At 40.4% G+C, this 14,244-nt stretch overlaps 1 protein-coding gene across 4 annotated transcripts; it reads right to left on the bottom strand.

The window, feature by feature from the left end:
* Positions 1-36: 36 nt before the first annotated feature.
* RBM12B (RNA binding motif protein 12B) lies at positions 37-9,514 on the bottom strand. 4 transcript variants are annotated; one of them, XM_082601436.1, is made up of 4 exons: positions 9,348-9,514; positions 8,171-8,236; positions 5,477-5,523; positions 37-4,895 (listed from the first exon to the last, which is right to left on the bottom strand). In XM_082601436.1, exon 4 carries the CDS (start codon positions 4,865-4,867, stop codon positions 1,883-1,885), a length of 2,985 nt encoding a protein of 994 aa, XP_082457562.1. In that variant the 5' UTR covers positions 4,868-4,895; positions 5,477-5,523; positions 8,171-8,236; positions 9,348-9,514; the 3' UTR covers positions 37-1,882. The 4 variants fall into 4 exon arrangements, with proteins under 4 accessions (XP_082457562.1, XP_082457563.1, XP_082457560.1 ...); XM_082601437.1 differs by lacking the exon at positions 8,171-8,236 and having other exon boundaries at positions 9,330-9,514; XM_082601434.1 differs by lacking the exon at positions 8,171-8,236 and having other exon boundaries at positions 9,348-9,379.
* Between the last annotated feature and the right edge of the window lie 4,730 nt (positions 9,515-14,244).

Here is a 14,244-nt window from a genome sequence, read left to right as displayed (position 1 = left end):
TATTCATTCCACTAGCAAGAACGACACTCAACATAATTAAAAACACACAGAAACTTCTGTTGGTTTTTATTAGACTTCTTTAAATCACTAAAGATTAATCCAAAATACTTATAGCACTAACTGGCTAAATACTGACAAAATATTCTACTTCTGCCATACCCTATTATTAAATGACTAAACTACTGATATAAATTCAAACTTTATTCTTATTTGCTCACTGTGGGAAATATCTAAATCACAGAATTAAGGAAAATTAACTTTGTTTTATGTAAACTATAAAAGGCCAACCAAAGTCAAATCATGTTTCATAAGATGAACAGTTTTAAATTAGAAGCCAATACATAATGTTTGTCTCCCAGAGAAACCCTGGATGTTTTAGTTACTTTGTCTTTTATTAACAATGCTTGGGCATACAAATTTTACCTTTTCTTAATGCTATTTTTAAAGCAAAAATGGAGGTAAGAAAATATCCTTTACTCTTGAAAATATTTTTAGCATGGTCTTACTAAAATTAAAAACAGCATTTAACAAAGTTAGCAGGCAAAAGTATTAAGAGCATGAACTGGAGTGTGTAGTCTGTCTGGGTTGAAACTGGCTCCATGATTTACTAGCTATGACTTTAGGCAAGTAACTTAAACTCTCTGAATTTCATTATCTCATTTGTGAAATAGAGCTAAATACTCTTAAGCTTCTTAGGGAATAATTAAGATTGACATTATGCATGTAAAGTACTTATACTGCCTAGCACATAGTAAGTGCCCAGTGTAAGCATTAACATTATGATGGTATAGAAAACCAAATCCAGTATTTGCAAAATGTCTACACTAAATGTCAAATATCAAAGAAGTCAAAATTCAATCTCACAAAAGTCGTTATATTTAGTCATTGAGTCTTTGGATAAAAAGTTTTGAAATTAGGAAATGAGAACCTAATTTTAAAAATACAAGTTATATGAATCATCAGTAAATTCTTCCTAGAAACACAAACTATGTCCATTTATCAGATTCTTCCCAGCATTAGCCTGAAAGTCCCCTTGTACCTATAATTACTTTTTATTTTTTTTTGTCTTTAAGTATTTTGAGTAAGTCTTATCAGTTTGGTTGATGAGATGTTGGAAGAAACCACAGAACTATACACAGCACTAATACACTATTATTACAGAATGTTTGGTCTCTCCTGTCATAAATATTACCTTATACAGCTGTTGGAAACCTTCATAAAAGAAGCTATAATTCTTTTTTCTCTTTATACAAATACAAGTTAGTTGGTCTATTCAGTTGCAATTTTTTTTATTTTTATAAAATCTTGAAAGTTATGATCATCGAAGTTTTAAGAATTTCCTAAGCTTTTTACATAAGTAAACTTCAAGTTCACAGTCTGTCAATTTTGAACTATTAAGGGGAGGCTTAACACAGTAATATCTCAGACAAGGAAGAGGGCATTAATTCTGCAGGCAGTTAGCAATGAAAATGCTAACCCTGAACAATCAGTCACTGACCATTTCCTTATACAGTTTGAGTAAAAAGATGCAGACCACAGAATGGAAACAAAAGTGAATATAAAACTTATCTTCCCCAAATACAGTTCTACTATACAAGTTTTGACGTTTACCCATGACATCAACAAAAATTAATGCACTCAGGGAATTAGTTCTCTCCCCCACTGGTCAAAAAAAAAAAGCCATATATATTTTTAAGTTAGAAAAAGTGAACGGCAATTTGCAAGCAAAAGAAAACCAGATTCACGTTCTACTATTTACATGTGTTCTATTCACAGGTCAAAATTAAAATGTTTCTTTTCATTAGTAAAAAATAAACACAAAAAAAATGCATTTTACTGCATCAATACTGTGGGGAGGTAATTCTGAATTTAGAAATGCTCTCTAGAGCAAAATTAACTTAACTTTGCGGGGGCCAACTGGCCTATCATTCAGATCTTTAATAGCAGCCATAGCTTCATTGTAGTTTATCATGGCAACAATGGCTTCCCCTGTAGGTAATCCTTGCTCGTTATACTGTATTGAAACTGAATCAGGTATGATTCTGTAACCATGGAAAAAGTCTAGAATTTCATTAACATTAGCTTTAAATGGAAGATTCATTATCTTAATGGGTGTTACTCTACCTGAATTACAATTTAATTTTGGATCAGGCATAAATCTCCCCTCAGGAAAACTTCCCATATTACGCTTTCCAAAATCAAACTTGCCACCTTCTGGGCGACCAAAATTCACAAAAGGGCGATGACTTCTAAAATCATCAGGGGGGCTCCTAAACTCCTCACCAGGAACTCTAAAACTGTCAGTAAGTCTAGGGTCCTCCTCTGGAGCTTCCCTGAGGTCTTCCTCCGGGAGCCGCCTGAAGTCCTCATCAGAAGGGCTTCTAAAATCTTCCTCCTGGGGACTCCTGAAGTCCTCATCAGGAGGGTGCCTAAAGTCTTCATCTGGAGGGCCCCTGAAATCTTCATCCAGTGGGTGCCTAAAATCTTCCTCTCGGGGGCGCCTGAAATGCTCCTGGGATGGCCGCCTGAAATGTTCCTGAGGCGGCCGTCTGAAATGCTCCTGGGGTGGCCTTCTGAAATGCTCTGGGGGCGGCCGCCGGAAATGCTCCTGAGGTGGCCGCCGGAAGTGCTCCGGAGGCGGCCTCCGGAAATGCTCTGGGGGTGGCCGCCGGAAGTGTTCCGCAGGTGGCCGCCTGAAGTCCTTCTCAGGAGAACGCCGGAAATCCTCCTCAGGAGACCGCCTGAAGTCCTCCTCGTGGGGCCGCCTGAAGTCCTCCTCAGGAGGTCGCCGGAAGTCTTCCTCTGGAAGTCGCCTGAAATCCTCCTCAGGGGGCCGCCTGAAGTCTTCCTCAGGTGGCCGCCTCCATTCCCCCGGGGGAAGCCGTCTGAAGTCCTCCTCAGGAGGCCGTCTCCAATCCTCCTCAGGTGGCCTCCTGAAGTCTCCCTGGGGGGCCCGCCTCCAGTCCTCCTCAGGGGGTCTCCTGAAGTCTTCCTTGGGAGGCCGCCTGAAATCCTCCTCAGGTGGCCGCCTCCAGTCCTCCTCCCGAGTGTGCCTGAAATCCTCCTCCGGAGAGTGTCTGAAGTCCTCTTCCCAAGGGCGCCTGAAGTCCTCCTCAGGAGGCCGCCTGAAGTGTTCCTCCCGAAGGCGCCTGAAGTCTTCAGGGGAGTGCCTGAAATCCTCCGGGGAATGCCTAAAGTCTTCTGGAGGGCGCCTTTCAGGAGGTCGGAAATCCCCCTGGGGATGCTTGAAATTGTCCAGTTGCCTCAAGTCCTCTTGCTGATGCCTAAAGTTTTCAGAAGGGCCAACCGAGTATAATGGTAGATCATTTGAGTCAAATGAAAGGGAATGATCATCTCTATCACATGACTGTGAATGGTCATGCATTCTCTCACTGGACATTGAAGAAAAATTTACACCAAACTCCCGCATTTGTACCTCAGATATGAGCCTTAACAATACCTCTGTCCCCAAGAATCTTCGTCGGTTTAAACGTTCAGCTTTCATGGCCTGTTCTTCTGATCTGAATTTCACCAATGCTTCTCCTAGACCAACTCCCTTGTCATCATAAAGCAAGTAAATGTCATCCTCAGCAAGAGAAAAGTCTGCAAAGAACTTCTGCACTTCAACTTTTGTAACATCAAATGGAAAATTTCTTATATATATGCACAGTTTCTGGCCAGAATAGCCTTCTTGAGAGTATTTTTGTGAAACGTGTCCAAGCCTCTCTTTCTCTGTTGACGCTGGTCTTTTCTTTTCATAACATTCAATGAACTTCAGCATCTGTTTTCTAGAAACTGGATCAATATGAACTGGACGATACTGTAAAACAGTCTTATGTAAACCCAGAGCAGTGTTATAGTCTTTCAGAGTCTTGAACATCACAAAGGCATATCTTGTTCTTCTTTCATCCTTATATAAAAACCTAATCTGTTCATTAGTCAGATCAGTATCTCTAAAGAAATTTCTCAAATCTTTTTTGTTAATACTTAGGGACAGATTTTTTAAGTGAACATAAAATCCAAGAGGAGAACGAGAACGTGTTCTTCTGGGAGACTTTGAATGAGATCGTTTCCAAAAATGTCTATCATTAATTCCTCTTGGTGGAGAATGTTCTTCAGTCCTCATAGAAATGTCACCCTCCTTAACTGCATTACCTCCAAACTCAATCCACTGTTGTTCCGAGCCTTGCATTACTTCAATAAATCTTGAACCCATAAAACTTCTATGACATTTAAGACCTCCTGAAGCATCAATACATGAAGCAAATTTTACTATGGCATCACCATTATTTCGGCCATCATGATGCTTTAAGAAAATTACTCCATCCACACACAAACCAGAGAAAAAGACACGTACATCATCTTCGTTTACTAAGTAAGGCAAGCCTCGTAGAAACAAGTAAGGATTCTCTGCCTTCAATGGCCGTGTCTTTCTTGGCCTTAAATCACCTTGTCCTGTACCATTAGTATGAAACCCAGCATCTTGATTAATCGGAGAGCCATATCCAGAATTACTTGCTTCTTCTTTAGTAGCCTCAACAAAATTAGATAAGCTGCCAACCCCTGGTGCCCCAGATCCTGGTCTCTCTCGTCCCATGCGATCAGTTCTTTTCATTTCTATAGTCTTCTGCATTTCTGCCTTACTACTAAGAAAAAGCTCTACAGATGAATCCTTGATAAACCCTCCTGAACGACTTACGGCACGTCTTGCATCTTCATCTGTTGCAAAAATAATAAAAGCCTCCCCAACTTCCCCTCCAATTATATGCACTCCTCCATCAGGAATAGTCAATCCCGTGAAGAAGTGACGAATATCCACAGGCCCCGCAATAAAAGGAAGCCCCAGTAAACGGATGACTACAGCCATGCTGAGCTCAAACCACAGCAATAATGACCTGCAGACAGAAAGGTACACATAATAGCAAGTCTTATTTTTGAAGTACCTAATCCCAAACTAAGCTTAATAGTTACTTGGTTCCTACCTTCTTCAGCATTTATAAATGAAAATAAGACATGAGTTCACAAAGATATTGACTGTATCTAATTCTTAAGAAAAAAAAAGGAATAAACTTTCTCCCAACTAAACATACAAATAAATAAACCAGCTACTTTGAAGAAACATTTCCTATCACCTAACCTATACAGTATGAGCATCAAAAACATCACATCTTCTTTGTAAGTCTGCCAAGTGCTACTTCACAAGACCAAACAATTTTCAGACGTATCTTCTACTGAAACATGGGAGAGAGCTTTGGTGATTAAAGAATTTTACCAACCACAACGAATTTTACATACTTAGAAAAGACATCTATGGTCAGTATATAATTGCTGCTCATGATAATAAACTGCTTACCACTAGTGCATCACTGACCAGACATAAAGTACAGAAGCCATATGTACCTAGATGTACTATTCTACTTTGCATTTTTTTTTTTGTCAAGCTTCTGTGAAACGCCTTAAGCTCTGGGTATCTTACCTTTTTTTATTTCTTGGAGACCTGTTAATTCTGTAAAAGCAACTTAACTGTGGAAAGAAAATGAAATATAATTAATCCTTGGACCCTGCAATTTATCTTAAACAACGCCAGATTAGGATATTCACTTCAGAATTACCTATTAAAAGTGAAGCAGTATAAGGAAGCACAACTAAGGGCATTACAAAATGGTTATCTTTGTTCCAAGGGGAAATTAATCATCCTTCAGCAAAAAGAAGGTAGAGATTCCAAGTAGACATCGGCAAATTATTTAGAAACAAAAAACCTGAAAATTTAACAATCGGTCCTTGATTGGAAGTGACACGAGGAAAAAGGTGATGGACATGTTATATATTTTGATTGGAGTGTTGGTTATATGGTTGTATAAATTTATCAAGGCTAAATGAATTCTATCCTTAAGGTCTGTGCATTTCACTGTATATGAATTTTATATCCACTTTAAAAAAAAAAAACTGTTCTACAAGTAAAATGACAATTTAACACCCAAAATTCCCAAAACACCTTCTATTCATTTCCACCTATGAAAAGACCAACATCTAATTCATTATGTCCAACTCTCCTGCAAATCTCCTCCCTTTCAAAACATAAGACCAAATCAAATTAATAAATGATACAATGAACACGAATGTTTCAAATTCAAAAACCAATTTTTAAAGCAATAAATCCAAGACCAATGGCTACCATTTGGACACAATTTTACGTTCTACATATACACCTCACATTTCTAAACATGGAACCAAATTTCCTGATTCCACTATAATTAAGACAAATAATAAAATATCCCTAAAATCTAAAATCTCAATTACTACTACTCTTATACTCAACTATTGCTACTCCTTATCTTAAACTCCTAAAAAACTATTAAAATTCATCTTAAGCCAGAAAGAAAATATTCAGATAAACACAGAATCTTATTATGCTAATAAGTTTATTCCATTTCAAACAACTATCCTGCATTCTACCGAGGAAACCCAAATGACATTGTAGAAAGGTAAAAATATAGTAAGAATATATTAGTTTGGGGCTTCCCTGGTGGCGCAGTGGTTGACAGTCCACCTGCCAATACAGGGGACACGGGTTCGTGCCCCGGTCCGGGAGGATCCCACATGCGGTGGAGCGGCTGGGCCTGTGAGCCATGGCCGCTGAGCCTGAGCGTCCGGAGCCTGTGCTCCGCAATGGGAGAGGCCACAACAGTGAGAGGCCCACGTACCGGAAAAAAAAAAAAAAAGAATATATTAGTTTGGAATGTTTGGGGATATCAGTATTAACAACTGAAAAATCTCAATTTAATATTCCTTAAGGAAATTACATCTAATACTTTCAGAGGTACCCAAACAAAGTAGTCTAAACCAAGTAAGTTTTTAAGACCTGCTAAATTAATGATTATAAGTTTATGTTTTTAGTGTGCAAATAAAGGTTTTAATTCAGTACTTACACCTAAGTACCACTCATCCACAAAAGTGGTGTCTGAAAACATGTTCTTTGAGGTCTGCAAGGCTTATTTTCCTTTGAAAAATGTCCAAAGATTACTTTTTAAACTACAAGCTAAACTAACAAGGATAGCAAGAAATTAACTGGCACATTTTACACATCTGAATTATCAATGCCAAACTGATATTAAAAATATTAATTAGTTTTACTATAAAATATTTGCATGGTATATGGGGGAGGGGCAGAGGACATATGGGAAATCTTTGTACCTTCCACTAAATATTACTGTGAAACTAAAAAACCGTTCTAAAAAACAGTCTATTAGAAAATACTGCACTGTCTCCCCAACCCCACACCCACCCCCACCCCCGCCAAAAAACGTGTATAAGCTTAGTTTCTTCAACACACCAACATCCACACCAACATTTTAACAAAAACTACAAATGGCTTCTGAAATAGTTGTCCACATTACTGTTCCAAGACTCCTTCCTATGCAAAATGACTTAGCTCCTTTTTTGCTTTTAAAATATTTTAGAAAGCAGTGTAATAACATCATTTTGTCCCTCCTAAACTTTTTTAAAAATTCAAAAGGGAACAGAAATATATCTACAGAAAAAGCTGAGAACATTTCACAGAATAATTAATGCCAAATACAAAAAAAATGTCTTATAGGGGCTTCCCTAGTGGTGCAGTGGTTGAGAGCCCGCCTGCCGATGCAGGGGACGCGGGTTCGTGCCCTGGTCCAGGAAGATCCCACATGCCGCGGAGCGGCTGGGCCCGTGAGCCATGGCCCCTGAGCCTGCGCGCCCAGAGTCTGTGCTCCGCAACGGGAGGAGCCACAACAGTGAGAGGCCCGCGTACCGCAAAAAAAAAAAAAAAAAAGTCTTATAATTTATCCTCCCTAATTTGTAAACAATATTCTAAGTAGTTCCACAAGTACAAATTCGTGAATTGCAATTCAAGTAGAATATATAAAATGTTTCTTCTAATTTGCCACAAATATAACTATTGCTTAAACTTTTCTGCCCTTGAGATAGAAAAGTAATGTACCATTTATCCCTCTAAAAAACACACCTAGGAGACCACCTATAAGAAACTAGCTCTGAAAATGAGCATCTTTCCTGTGGTTCCCATGTTATTTCCTTAAGCAAATTCCCCAGAAATTCTATTCTTAGAATATTACACAAAAAAAGTAAAACACAGAAATACCCTAAAATACTCTACACTTAAAATTTTTCTACTTACGAATGCAACAAAAGTATTTTTGTGGCTGTGTTGGTTTGAAGACAGTGATCTGTTACAACTTCTAACCTATGAAAAGAAGGAAGTGGGTCCTTAAGAGCTCATTTAAGGGCAAGTCGCTGAAATTAACAAGCTCATTTTAAATAATTTTGCTAATTTTATCCAACGATTCATCCCACTTAATCATCATTATCACAAAAAAAAACCCACGAAATGTGCATTCTTCTCATCAAGACTGAAAGGGAAAAGGGAGGAAGGTTAAATTTAAATGGTATTATTTCAGATCCATTTATTTTAACTAGAGAATAGCAAGTCATTTTCCAGACATGGTGAGGGGGAGAACACACTGCCACTATTTCTTAAAACCTAAAGTTAGGATGAAGCACATTTGAAGCACAAACGCAAGAGTTTCCCCTGCAGAAAATAATCTACCCCAGTCCACAATGATTCTTTATGACGATCTGCCTTTTATCCTTTTATAATGTAGATGGTTAAAATAAAAAACTAAAGGCATGACGACATAGAGCCAAGTCCCCAGTAGGAACCGTAAATGAAGATGAATCCACACGGCACAGGAATTCCCATAACATCCGTCATCCTCAAACGGATCATCCGAAGGCATTGCTTCTATAGCCCAAAGCCTTTGTCCATACTCCCAGGGGTCAGAGCTTCCTTCTTTCGCACCAGGCCAAAGTTGCTACGTGGGATCCGATGCTGTAGCCAGACCTTCAGCCAAAAATCAGCCTTCATATTAACCTGGACCGCCCAACCTCCATGCCTTTCCGTTACACCGTCCCAAGGGCAAACATTCCGCCCTAACTCGCCAAAGCGTGAACTGTCCCCAAATCTACCTGAAACACTTTGGCTCCCCTCAAGCCTAATGAGCCAGGCCTTCAGCGCTTTTCTGCCACCGCTGACTACGATGACATAGCAAAGAAAAAAAAATACCTATGCAATCCTTCGAGATCTTCACTCTCAAGCAGACTGGCAAGTGCACACACACCACCACATGGACGGGGGAGTCGGTATTTAGCAAGGAAAGAGGGTGCCCTAACGACAGAAGCTACGCTAGTTCCTGGCGCGGCCCCGCCTTTCCCTGTGCTTCCGTCCCGGCCGCCAACCCCTCCCAGCCCCCGGCGCCCCAGGGGTAACTGCTTCGCACTTGGCAATAAACACACACCGCTGCTGCCGAGTCGGAACCACAAAGCTGGTGGCGGGGGGCACTCCTCGTCGCAGCAGCCTCCCCAAAACAGGCAGACCCCTCAGTGAGCCTAGAAGAAGATGGCGCCCACTCTCCCCTCTGCTCCGGACAAACGGACGTACAGTTTGTCTGCCCATGCGCTCTCCAGGCGTAACCCACCACCCCGGCGCCCCGGCCACGTTTGCGCACGCGCCCAGACGCTCACCTACTTCCCGTCGTCCAGGGAAGGGAGGTGGCTCCCAAGAGCGCGCTCGCTCGCCCTGGAGTTGCTGAGCTCCTGCGCATGCTCAGATTCCAACCAAGCCGGGAACTTCAACAAGGGACAGGAGAGAGCTTCTGAGACAAAGTTCGGGGTTAACCCGTTGCTGCGGTGAGAGGCTTCAGTAAATAACAGCCCAAATACACTGGACAAACGTTCGTGATTCCCAGGAGTTAAGAAAAGAGACGCAAAACCGGAGAAACTTTTGCGATTTCTTCATCTTTTCAGCGCTGCAGTTATGTGTTCTAAGCATCTAACGAAAGCCTCTTTGTAAATACTTTTAAAAGACCAGAAAAATGTTAGTGTTGCTGCCTTAGATGTTCCAGGTACAGTGCCAACATCCAAGGGGCTTAATAAGTGCATACATACTCAACTTTAGGGACATTTATGAAGTCTGTAAATGTCTTTATACAGTTCTTCCTACCTTTGGGTTTTTTGAAACAGAACACATAAGCCAATTTTGCAAATTGGGAAGCGAAAAGCACAGTTACAGGCACGTTCTGTGGTGCCTGCTTTGTAAGAACTGGTGAACAACCTTGTGTTTTATTATTTGCAAGTAACAAAGCAGCCCACCACGTTTTATAATTACAGGATACATTTATGGGTGGATTCAAGGCTCACTAAGAAACTATTACTTTAAAGCATTGTTACATATGAGAGAAAAAAATGAGTTTTCAATATCTCCTCTCCCTGCAAAATACCCATTCTCTTTGAGAAAGAAGAGGTAGTTTAACAAGTGAATAAAAGGTGGTTCTCTGAGTGAGCCACCATTTACTCACTTGGGCAAATTACTTAGCCTCTCTATGCCTCAGTTTCCTCATCTGTAAAATGGGGATAATATTAGTACCTGCCTCTTAAGGTTGCCAGAAATGTTGAATGAGCAAATATATGTAAATATCTGAGACTACATAAGTATTAGTGACTTGTTTCAAATGTCAAGGTGATCCCATAGACAAGCAGCAGATGTCACCTCAGGGAGCTAGGCTCAATGAATAGGCAGCATTTACCTTGATTATTTCCAAAACTCCAGGGTTTGGTCCTAGCCTAGCAAGCTCAAGAACCTGAATTTTAAAACTAACATCTATTGAGAGTTTATTATGTGCCAGCCCCGGTGTATTATCTCATTTTATTCTTACAACTACTTTTAGAGGTAGATACTATTATTTTTCCTATTTTACAAATAAGAGAAACTGAGGCATAAAGGATTGCATAGCTTGCCCAAGGTTACAGAGATAGTATTAACCAGGAATTGAACCCTAGTTGTGTGCTTCCAGAGAACACTGCTCTGAATTATACAGGGAGAGTATGCTATCTTCTGAGGCAGACTCCATGTAAACAAGCACACAGAAACAATGCTCCAAAATGTCAATATTGTCAATATTAATTCACAAGAAGAAACACTAGTAAAGTGAAACTGAGATCAACTCAGGCTGACCAGCACTTTATGGCTGTAAACACTCTCTATATGAAGTCAAATGATGAGAGGGTTGTTTGCTAAGCATGAAAATAGAACATGAGTTATCTAATGTCAAAAACTGTTTTTCAGTTAAGGGTACCTAAGAAACCCATCTAACCCATCTTAACAAAAATAAAGCTGTCATTTAATGAGCACTTACTATAACGCTCATCTGAGCAAGTGTGCTTAGATCAGACTCCTTCCCTTGGAGAGGCTTAGACAGATAATGCCAGCTGCCCTTGTTTTTCAAAGATGACCATCCCCCTTCTAGTCACATAGATTTTCTCCGAACAGAACAATATAGTGAATGGCTGTTTTTTTCTAGTCTGCCTTCTGCCTTTCTCTGATGACTACACCATTACAACCAAAAGAAGAAAATTCCAGTCAAGGTAATTGAGTTTACCTATATGGTATTCTGGCTATTGAACAGTTTCTTGAGCCTTTAGTGTGTCAACACGAAAACATAATCGTTTTAGAAAACAGAAAGAAAGTTTCTGGAACAGCGAAACAGAAGACTATGCCCTGAAACATGGTAACCACACCGAGCCATGACCACTCTTTGGCTCTGCCTGGGCAATTGGTCAACTTTTCTAGGCATGTTACCACAACTACAGCACTACTTACCCTCCTGCATGATTTTTGTATCAGTCAGTTTTCAGCTGTCCTTTCTAGGTCTTCGGCATCCACAAGAACAGCCTTTCATCACTTGCTCTCAGAGTTCCTCCATCTTCTAAATTCCAAGGACCCTCTTGCAAACCCTGACTTCCATTCAATTCAACTGGTATTTATTGAGCATGGACTGTGTGTCCAGAACCTTGCTAAGGCTCCTGAAAGACAAAGCTGAAGAAATCACGGTCCTCTTTCCTCAAGAAGCTCATACTGTAGCAGAAGAGACAAGCCCACATGTGCAGCCAGTCATCCCATACAGGAGGACATGTAGAGCATAGGAATTAGGACCATGGGCTCTTGGATCAGCCAGATTCAAGTATAAACCCCAGCTCTTCCACTTCATGACTATGGACAAATTCCTTATCCTTAAACTTCTCCATTTGTAGAGGAAGTTAACAGTACCCACCATGCAGGGCCATTATGAGGACTAAATGAAATAATGCTTGTAAAGCATTTAGAACAGTCCCTAACACACAGTAAACTCCATTACAGTTGTCCCTCGGTATCCTCAGGGGACTAGTTCCAGGACCCCTTCAGATACCAAAATACAGGGATACTCAAGTCCCTTATATAAAATGTCATAGTTTTTGCATATAACCTATGCACATGCTTCTGTATACTTTAAATCATCTCTAGATTACTTATAATACCTAGTACAGTATAAATGCTATGTAAATAGTTGCCAGTATGTGGCAAATTAAAGTTTTGCTTTTGGGAAATCTCTGGAATTTTTTCCCAAATATTTTCAAACTGCAGTTGGTTGAATCCACAAATGTGAAACCCACGGATATGAAGGGCCAACTGCATAACTTAGAAATCAAGAAAGTAGGCTCAGAAATCAGAATACCATAGTTCCAAGCCTAATTCTGCCACTTGCTAGCTGTATCATTTTAGTTGAAGAACTTCAGTTTCTTCACCCATCAAATGAAGATAACAATAGTAGAGTTGTGTAGATAAAATCATCTTTATATATAAACATTAAAGACCCATAGTAAAGCACCAGGAAAAGCATATAACATGAAAATCTTACATGTCTCTCTGGTGGCCTGTATGCTCCTTTCCAGTTTGTCCTCTGCAGTGGTTCTCAGGGGCTCACCTACAAAACCTCCAGGAATCACTGGAGCACTGTATGGATACTACTTGTTAAATAAAGGAAGTTGCTCAGTTGTGTGTAACAGAAGTCAGATCCGAAAGACTTAACAGAATCAACAAATGAATGATGTGTGGTCAATTAGAATTGAACAGGACCCCAGCATTCTAACTTGGATAACTTCTTGCCTGATGTAAATGAGAGTCTTGTCTCCATGGTAGAAATATGGAGGAGACTAAGATCCTGAATATTCTATGGATGCTATAGTTAACAAAAAGGAGGCATGCAGGAAGGGTACTGGATAAAATCTCTGGGTTTCAGTGATGAAGCTATGACCCCCAAATCTCACTGTAGAACCTATTTCTAGTGAACAGGCAGGACCATGTGTGAAACAGGATGTCTCCTTCTGCTTAGGCTTCCTTTCCCTGTGTTCCATCCAGTCCCAGGAACATAAAACAAAAGGAGGAAGCAAGAGGAAGACCTAAGAGTCTACAGAGAAATTCTGAAGAGAGAACAAAAGGAGAAAACGAAAAAAAAAAAAAGAGAGAGAGGGAGAGAGAGAATCCAGAAGACCTTGCATTGGAAAAAGCAGTCTCATGGAGCCCTCACTCAACTGCATAAGAATGAACCTTGGGTCTGGAACACTTCCTTACCAAGGGTTAAGGAGCCCACACAGACTGTGCGTGGTTTATTACCTTGTGTGGGAATATGTTTCCTTGTTTCAATCTCAATGAGTACTCTTTTGTCTCTGCTTAAAGCATGTGCCTCATATGGTACCTGACCAACCCCACTGTTATGACTGTCCTCTAAGGTGAGGGAACAGGGTTCCTTTCACTGCAGCATTAATGGGTGCAGCGCCTAGGCTAATTACCCTGTATCAGCAGCAGGGAGAGACCCTCTAGCTATGGGGTGCAGATGCCCACTATTGAAGCTGAGCTTGCTGTGCCTCTTCTCTATGTAAGTTAAGTGCTGTCCCATCCAAGGCTTGACTGCATTGTATTTTTTCTTTTTCTTTTTTTTTTTTTTTGAAACTCCAATCAATATCAAGATGCAATAGGCAGAAGTGTTTGGAGTTTTCCCCAGGATCAATAATTGGTGCATTGTACTCTGCTTGACACCATGCCATGTGGACACCAAACAATTCTGTCTGAAAGGACTATGGCCAGAGGCCTCGTGGTCTAGGTCTAACCCACATTGGTCCTCTGCTCCCTTCCCAGGGATGAAATGAGGGAAGAGAGCATTGAGCTCCTCGTAGAGTTCGGAAGATGACAATAAACTAGAGAATGAGGGAATGAAGCAAGTTTTGATCTTTTCCATTTCAACACATGTGTATTAAATGTTTATAATGTATTACACACAACTCCAGGAGACAATGGTGAACAGAAATGGACATGGTATTTAC

This window comes from Mesoplodon mirus, assembly GCF_964341445.2.
Source record: "Mesoplodon mirus genome assembly, chromosome: 16".
NCBI lineage: Eukaryota > Metazoa > Chordata > Mammalia > Artiodactyla > Ziphiidae > Mesoplodon > Mesoplodon mirus.
This window is presented reverse-complemented; position numbering and strand designations above follow the sequence as displayed.

Coding starts and splice junctions, on each gene's coding strand:
- RBM12B (XM_082601437.1), bottom strand. CDS start 4,867: ATGGCTGTAGTCATCCGTTTACTGGGGCTTCCTTTTATTGCGGGGCCT.